The sequence below is a fragment of the Colossoma macropomum genome, unplaced genomic scaffold (genome assembly GCF_904425465.1).
Source record: "Colossoma macropomum unplaced genomic scaffold, Colossoma_macropomum, whole genome shotgun sequence".
In the NCBI taxonomy this organism is placed as follows: Eukaryota; Metazoa; Chordata; class Actinopteri; order Characiformes; family Serrasalmidae; genus Colossoma; species Colossoma macropomum.
The window spans coordinates 33,091,309-33,100,329 of record NW_023494810.1 but is presented as its reverse complement, the minus strand read 5'-3'; the positions used below and the strand labels follow the sequence as shown (position 1 = coordinate 33,100,329).

General features: G+C 41.5%; 1 protein-coding gene across 4 annotated transcripts; it reads right to left on the bottom strand.

Annotated features, from left to right (window-relative positions):
- Nucleotides 1-3,227: 3,227 nt before the first annotated feature.
- tusc2b (tumor suppressor 2, mitochondrial calcium regulator b) lies at nucleotides 3,228-8,451 on the bottom strand. 4 transcript variants are annotated; one of them, XM_036559812.1, is made up of 4 exons: nucleotides 8,242-8,451; nucleotides 6,853-7,050; nucleotides 4,840-4,960; nucleotides 3,228-4,389 (listed from the first exon to the last, which is right to left on the bottom strand). In XM_036559812.1, the coding sequence occupies exons 2-4, from the start codon at nucleotides 6,999-7,001 to the stop codon at nucleotides 4,324-4,326; spliced, it is 336 nt and encodes a 111-aa protein (XP_036415705.1). In that variant the 5' UTR covers nucleotides 7,002-7,050; nucleotides 8,242-8,451; the 3' UTR covers nucleotides 3,228-4,323. The 4 variants fall into 4 exon arrangements, with proteins under 4 accessions (XP_036415705.1, XP_036415702.1, XP_036415703.1 ...); XM_036559809.1 differs by having other exon boundaries at nucleotides 6,853-7,119; nucleotides 8,242-8,426; XM_036559810.1 differs by lacking the exon at nucleotides 8,242-8,451 and adding an exon at nucleotides 8,029-8,130 and having other exon boundaries at nucleotides 6,853-7,119.
- Between the last annotated feature and the right edge of the window lie 570 nt (nucleotides 8,452-9,021).

Genomic DNA, 9,021 nt, shown 5'->3' with positions numbered 1-9,021 from the left:
TGTGAGAAATGAGGAACAGTCACTCTTCACTCCAAACTCTTGGGAAACTGGGCGAGTTTTCAGATTTACAGATCTGCTGCAGCTCATTGTAAAGCTTTTCAGAGGAATCCGGGCAGAGTTACAGTTTCTAGGCTAGAACCAACTGGGTGAGCCAGTCTGCTACAGCGCCACCCTGAGGCAGGGCAGTGCTGCAGCTCTAGTTAGTGAAGAACACCAGAGACAGAAGCTGATTGTGGGGGAAGCAGATAAACAATGAGCTTCACTGAATCTGTGTTTGAGTGTCCATTTTTTCCTAAAGGTATGAAGCCCTGCTGGTAAATAAAAATAACGTGTGGCCATGACTTAGTAAGGCATGGGAACAAGATAATCAAGTCGTGGCCACGACTTAGTAAGCTGTGGGAACAAGATCCTAATGCATGGCCACGACTTAGTAAGGCATGGGAACGAGATCCTAACATGTGGCCATGACTTAGTAAGGCATGGGAACAAGATATTTAAGTCATGGCCATGACTTAGTAAGGCATGGGAACAAGATCCTAATGCATGGCCACGACTTAGACTTCATTATCTCATTCCCATGCCTTACTAAGTCGTGGCCACACATTAGGATCTCATTCCCATGCGTTAATAAGGCATGGCCGCAGGTGTGGGAACAAAATACTAATGTGTGGCTGCATCTTAGTAAGGCATGATCTTGTTCCCACGACTTAATTATCTCATTCCCACATGTTAATAAGGCGTTTCCATGCATTATTTTTATTTATATGGCACGTCACCAGCAGCGCTCTGTACAAAGGACAGCATAACGTCATAATTATCATAATGTCATAATTCAGGGACCCCCCAGACTTTTGACTGAGACATTCAGGGGGTCCCAGAGATTAATCAGGGGGGTCCTGGACCCCCAGGACCCTGTACATTTCACACATCGATTGATACATTTGTTTGGTGTCTGAAGTGCTTCTTTAGTTTTATACTGACGCTACAAGGCTAAAATGGTACATAAACCCCCCTTACTGTCATAAGACCACTTAAGACTGTAGGATTGTTATCTAGACAAACTGACAAAATACAAAGGCTTCAAAACTGTTTTTCAGCGATGTTTACGTACGTTAGTCCATGTTTACAGATAACAGTGTCATATAGTCTTAGAAACCTCATCATCAGATTTATTAGAGACTGCCTGACGCTGTCTGAGGCTAAGATTTGGAGTAGGTGTAGTTTAGAGGTAGTTTTGTGTGCTGTATTTCATGCTTTGCAGACCAAATCTTCAAATAAGAATGAACAGCAGACAGAAAGATGCCCAAAGCTGAGACTCAGAGAGACTGAGAGTCTCAGTGTCCTCATTTTAGAAGTTAATAATTGTGGAAACGGCCAAGGAAAATTGAGTAGTGTGTCTCCCTCTAGTGGTGAATTCGTAGTACTTTATGTCTTTAAGAAGAGCGCATCTCCATGTAGGTGAGCTCTGATGGAGCTCGTCTCATCACTGTTACTGCAGATACTGACCTGCAAGCGGATAAAGACCAACAAAACAGACCAGAATGACCACGAAGAAGATGAAAAGATATGAAGACGCTTTAGATGTGTCTCCAGAAACACTACGAGGAGATTAGCTAAATTGGTGGACGGGATCAGTACAGCCTGCATTTCTCCAGAGTTCAGAACATTCCAAATCGTACAGATTTTACAAAAAATAATAAAAGTGGCTTAAATAATAAACTCATACATTAATATCAAGCTCAAGTCAGCTTCTTCTTCACCAGCTTCCCATTTGAATTTTCCATTCCACCTTAAATGGTGCTGCAGTTTCACAGAGGCGCCTTAAACATGGAAAGAATTTCGGAAGTTGGCGAATACGAAGCCGACAACAGTTTACCTCAAACAACGCATCAATTTACCTCACTAAATGCATCAATTTACCTCACTAAATGGATGTTTACCTCAATAAATACGTTAATTTACCTCCATAAATGCATCAGTTTACCTCAATAAATGCGTTAATTTACCTCAAGGTGTTTAAAGAGCAGCTAACGAGCAGCACAGCAGAGCAGCTGTTGAACGCGTCTCACTGGCTGATCTAACGCCGCGTCCCAAACCACACACTTCTGTACTTCACCTACTACACTAATGAGTGCACTTCTAATGATATATGCGCTGTTTTGTTTACACACTATTTAGTGAGCTAGTACGCAGTTTGGGATGGGGAAATAATAACGTGGGCAAATCTCAGCCTCAGCATTATCACTACAGCAGCAAATCAAATGAAATCAGGGCAAAACACTCAAATATATCAGTTAATGTGATTTAAAATGAGATTCAGAAAGTGTTAAAAAACTCTGTTTTACTGCCTTTGCTGGATCAGTTACGGCTTGATCTCATTACAAACAGCACCGCTGAATGAACCTGATGTCGCTACCAAAATGGTGGCAGCGCGACTGTGACGTCATTTCAGTGCTATCAGTTGGGAGATTGAGAGTTTTCAGTGGGGCATTTTGAAGTAGATGGAGATCTTTATCTAAACTTTGATCCAGTATCAATGAGTGCATTTACATGCACCCAATAATCTGATCATAATCGGATTTCTGCAGTTATCCGATTATTCCAATGGTCATGTAAACACCATACTCCGATCTAGAAATCCGATTAAGGAATCTGGTAAAGAGGCCGGATTTTAGCTCAGTAATCAGATTTCTCAGTGCTGTAAACTCTTACTCTGATTTCTTTCGGATTTCTCAGTCTGAGCATGTGCAGAACAGGCGGCGGTACCGGAAATAAGTGAGCAGTGTCGCCGCGAGACGCAGCAAAGCACTGTTGGAGCGACGAACTGAAAACAAACACGAAATAAAGGATTTAAATATTCTTCATCTTCTAGATGATGTTTGTTCATATTTTCAGGTAAAGTGGGGTGATGTTTAAAAAAAGCCGCGTCATGAAGTTTGAGTTTTACGTTACGTTTACATCACGTCTTCTTCTGTGAGTTTATTGGCTGGTTGTAAAGCAGAAATCTGATTACTGTCTGACTCATGTAGACCTGGAGTTTCCCCATTATCTGATTACCATTAAGTGCATGTAAAGACGTTGAACAGATTACTGACAAAATCAGATTTTCTGCAGTTATCGGATTATTACATGCATGTAAACTCACTCATTGCCGCCTCACACTGGACAAGATTGACTGGTCTTTCAAAGCATTTCTGGCAACAAACAAACGAGCAAACACAATTATATGCATTTGAATGTGTTATTTAAAAAAACAAACAAAAAAAAACAAACAAAAGCAACCCAACTGTACCAATGTGTAACAAATTAACAGTGAAATTAAACTCGCCTCAGCAGTGGACGCAGGGCGGGTCACAGTGAGCGATGCTCTACACTGCTAACCAATCAAAGAGCATCAGTTGGATTAACATAATACAGAAGATATCCAATCACAGCATAGTACACAGCCACCGTCTCCTTCAGGCTGGTTATTTAAAAAAAAAAAAAAAGAATTACAAGAACATGCGGAAACGAGGACAATCCATCAGTTACTGTCTTTTATTTTATAAATATGTCCAAGTTTTCTACAGCCAGGGCTTATAATCTGTGCTGTGAAGCTTTGGGTTCTTGCTACATCAACTATAGTGTTCTAGAACGGTTCTACACTCCTAAAAATAAAGGTGTCATGGAGCTGTGCAATCAAAGAGCCACTTTCGGTACCCTGAAGAACCTTTTTAAGAATAATTTTGGTGAGATGTTCAAGTGTGAAGAACCTTTTTAAAAGCTTAGGTTCTAGAAGCATACATCAAAGTAGGAACCTTTACTTTTTAAGAGTGTAGAACACATTTTAAGGACTTCTAGAAGCAATAAAAAACCATTTTGTGGCATTCTGGAACTGTCAAACTGATCTAGAATGGCGTGATGATGTAAATCAGCTCTAGAACAGCGAGGCTCAAAAGAAAAGAACAGTCCATTCACACATTCTGCATCTAAACGATCTACAGCTATAACATTGTGACAGAACACAGAGGACGAGGTACTAAAGCGTCGCCCCACATCGGTGATCAATGAACACCCACACAGGCTCTAGAGCACAGTCCGAATACTCTCACTCACAGATCGGTTCTGGAGATAGATCAGAGTAAGATCATCGTCTTTCCCAAATCACACGCGGTCACTGTCTCCCCAGCCTGCCCGCTGCGAGTCCACAAGCATGCAGTGAGACAGAGCGGCCTCTTGGGGGCGCTACACAGAGAGAAAATCCAGGATCTGGCACACAGGAGGAGGAGGAGGGGGGGACGGAGTCGTCACAGTGTGCGCACGATCTGGGACTGTTCTCCTTCATCAAACCTCGCATATGATAACCGGGAAATCTACATGGAGGCAGGGGTGATCCAGCTTTATGATTCCCTACAGAGAGAGAGAGAGAGAGAGAGAGAGAGAGAGAGAGAGAGAACACAGTGTTAATGAACATTTTAATTAAAGGGCCTATATCATGAGAAAAGAATAATTTTCTTGCATTATTCAAATAAACATGTAAAAAAATTAAATAATAATAAATAAAAAATTTTATATATATCTATCTATTTAGCCTACAGTAGTTCAGCCCCGCCCACTCACACTGAAGTTATAAGGAGTGTTTTTAGTCAAGACTGCTTTTTGAACGAGGCTCCATATAGGACATTCGATCCATGTGGACAAATTAGTTCAACAAGTTAAACGAATTAATCAGATAATCGTGAATAGACTGATTAGAGAAAGTTGAGTTTCATCTGTTACCAACGGTTTATGAACCACTGCTAAGAGATAAGGGTTTATATATGATGAGTGAAGGAAACGTATGGCGGGAGAGAGACACACCTGAGGTATGAGGTTCTTCTGGATCCTTTTCAACTTCGCTTTCTTCCGGCCGTTCTTCGTCACCACCGTCTCCTCGTAGAACTCGTGAGCCAGGTCGCCATCTTCATCGAAGTACATGGAGCTAATCGTGCACAGACACACAGAAGCACCGATGTGAAGGAATATCACAATCAGAATGTGCAGCAACATAATCACAACATGGTCTTTCCATGTTGCCAGCCTTCTGGACCGTTCTGACCACCATGGAGCTTTTCCGGAGCTTCTAAGACCAGGGTTGGGAACCAATGATCTAACACACCCCATCCGGGTAGTTAAGGCCTTCAGGGACCTCTATATACAGCCAAGTATGCTAGATCTGAACTCTCCAGGACGGTAACTCTCCAAGATCAGGACTGGGCACTCCTGATCTAGATGTTCTACACAGGAATCATCTTAAATCAACCATTAACTCACTCATGCCCCAAAGGTGAACTGTGTATGATGAGGAATATGCAACAGAACTTGTTCTGACTGGTCTAAAGTGCTCTTCTTGGTTAAAGATCTAACCATACTATGAGTTTTTTTGATTAAATGTCAACTTCATTCATAAATGTCATTTTCATTTTTCAATTTTTGTTTCTGTTTTGTTAATAAGTGTTTTTATTTTTACTTTTATTAGCTGTACAGCACTTTGGTCAGCTTTGGCTGTTTTTCCCCCCAGTTTGGTCGTATCCAATTCCACCCACTAGTTAGGTCTCCCCCAATCACACGATACCACCAGCGCAAGGAGGGCGAAAGCTGGCACAGGCTTCCTCCGAGTCCTGTGAAGCTCCACCGCATCTTTTCAAACTGCCGCTAACGCAACGTCACCGGACAGCTGAGCGTTCGGAGGAGAACACTAACCGCCAGCTCTGTTACATCAGCTAACAGACACCTGTGCTAGCTAGCACTGCGCGGAGTGATGGGGGGGGGGCATCCTGCCCTCCCAGAGAAAGAGCAAGGACAATTGTGCTCTCTTGGACTCCCGACCACGGACGGCTGTAGCATCACCAGGGATCGAACTCATGATCTCCTGATGACAGAGCCAACGCTTAGGCCTCATTCACACATCCTACCTCTGCATGGTGTGAGTGACGCAGCGGTGCGAGCGCTACAGCTCAAACACGTTAGCCTTTCATACACACAGTGTTTGTGCTGTGGAGCGGAGCAGCAAGAAAGTTATACAGACATTAATTTTTCCAAACGGATAAACGGTCACTTCAGCCTCTCTGCTCAATAAAAATATAATTTATGAAACTGCACAGTATGTTTGTTTATCCTCAACAGCATTCTGACTTGTGATTAGGCAAAAGTTTCAAGCTTAGTAGAAGCACAGAATATTTAACTAGTATTTTGTCATGAACTAAATCAAATTAAAAAAAAATAATTTATTTTTAAGTTTGTCTATGGTTTTCAGTTTAATTTTCATTTATTTTCATGGCTTATTTTAGTGTATTCTGCTGCATGACGCGAGCTTCAGTGCGGCGTCTGGGACGCGCAGCCTGTGTGAAAGTGCTGACTAGCTAACATGGGCGTCGAAATGAAAAGCAAGACTTTTCGAGTCGCTCACGTCACGCAGACACAGTATCTGTGAATCGGGGAACTCGGGAGCAGCTTCAGCTGTTTTTAAATGTGCTGTAGAAATGAACCTGACTTTTCATGCTATTATTCACAAGCAAATTTGGACTTTCCAGTGCTTTCTTATAAAATCTGTGTGATACTCACTTTAATTTAAAACATTTTTATCAATTTGAAGACAGACAAGTTTGGAGAACATATGATGGGTTTATGCTTCTACATGGAAGGAATATATGGAAGGAAAAAGCCCTTAAAAACTTCACACAGAGAGATGTACTGCAACACTAAAGTGTAACTGAATTTTGTTTACTTGCTGTTCCCTAAAGCCTCTATGAAAGTCTTGCTTAATCAGACTGACATCCAATCCTCCCCCATCAGCAGACACGTCTGTGTTGACGGAGCTATATTTAATCCTACCTCCTCCTGGTAAACACGAAGGGCGTCCCGTTTCGGAAGCTCCGGACCCTGGCCAGGGTCTGCTCTTTGCCCTCTTTGGTAGGTTCATCTCCGCCGCCTGAGCCAGAAAAGGGCCAATAACCTTTAACTTTGGAGCCGCTGCCGCCCATCTTCAACCACAGGACATTATTTTCTTGGCCAGTGCTCACTCACGCACAGCTGTGTAGGAACAAACGCGCAGAATGCTAAGAGCAGTGTTTTGAAGGCGCCGCAGGTTTGGCAGCAAGTCTGAAACACGAGAACGGGATGAGATTAAAACGGACATGTTTATGACGGCTGTAAAAGAGGCCATGTTAGCTATTATAGGTGGGATTTGCGCGAACACACCAGATCACTCTGTAATATTTTAACCACCTGCCCAGCTAACAATACACATATTTTCAGGTTCAGATACAGACAGTTTGATTCAGCTCAAATACAAAATATATTTTAAAGACTTATCTTATAAAACATCTAACCTACAAACAATTCCACACAATTAAATAGTTAAGATGTAAACAGAGTCGTTCACAGTGGTTTGGTGTGAAACGCTCTGTTCTAGAGAAACTTACCGAGTCAGAACTGTTCACAGTGGTGGTGATAGGAACCAGACATCCACCTCTAAAAGCTCCCTCACAGAAAGTTACTACATGAAATGATTATGAATTCACCGCTTTATGATAGTTGTGAGATTTTGACCTAAAATCCTTTTATTTTGGAGGGATATATGCAAAGTGTTGTGAGGCAAAATAGTCCCCAAAAGAAACCTTTTGTTTTTTTTTTAGATTTATCAATATTTTACCATCATTATTCCATATAAAAGCCCAGAAGACATGTTTAGGTTCTCTGGTGGTTCTGGACAGTAAATAAAACGTCTATATTTGTGTTGTAGTCACTCACCACCTGGTTCCTATCACCACCACTGTAAAGACATCTGAGCCATTCACACCAAACCACTCTGAACCGACTTACTTAACGACTCAAGGACATTCTGAGTCCTTGATTTTGAAAAATTGGTGGAATTCCCCTTTAAAGGCAGCCCGTTTGACTGTAAAGGATAAAGAGAGGCTGGTAAACAATCATTTAAATGAATTATGATTGTTTTTTAACATAAAAACCCCACAAACTCGCGTTTTAAGCGGAAAATATAAGACATACACAGAAATATAAAGAACGTGGGTTCTTTAAATGATCTAGGTAAACTGATAAACCCCGCTTTATCCGTGCAGGAGCCGGAATGCTGCATCATTTAAGGCGGAACGGAAAACTGGAATAAGAAGAACTCTTAGCCCACTGTGGCTAACGCGTTAGCTCGCCGCTACAGGAGAGGATTCTCCACAAAACGCTGGAAACGCGCTCTGTGACACTGACCTGAGCAGAGCCGCCTTCACTCCAGACGGGTCGATCAATGAACCGCTCAGTCCGAACAGGACGAAAACGCCGTTTTTACTCTAAATTCTCTGTTTTTCTGTGAAGAACTAATCAGTCAGCAGCGCTCTGCGGGCCAGCGGGGGAGCCGGAAACATCCACACCAGAACGGACGACATCACCTCCATAATCAAAGTCCTTCGCTGCGCTTATTTTTCAGGATCAAAAAGCGCAAACTGGCCCAGCGGGTTTAAACTGGACTACAGAGAGGGTCCAGTGTCTAATGTTGGAGCCTGAGTGTGTTTTATTTGTGTAAAAAAATAAACAAACTCTTGACCCCAGATGTCCCTTGACCGTCTAACTAGCACGAGATTCACCAAATACATTTTTGTGATAAAAGTTTTTTGCAAAATAATAAAAAAAAATGTATTATAACTGATATTAACATATATTTATAATATATGCATTATACTGTACTTACTTATAGTATTTTAATTTCAAACCAGTTTTTTCCTGTATAAATTCAGTCCATTACTTATTAAACTCATCATTTCATTGTTTTTCTCTTCACCAATTTGTGTTTTTTTATCTTTTTTTTTGCTTTCAAAATCCTTCATTTTGATTCAGCTGTCATACTTTTACTTACACATACTGCCGCTCTGCATGTATATGTATATCCATATATGTGCCCAGATTTATGTATTGATCTAATTTCATTACAACAAAAGTGCCCAACAGACTGACCATTAAATCACACCATGAAGAGATTCACAGATTTAGAGA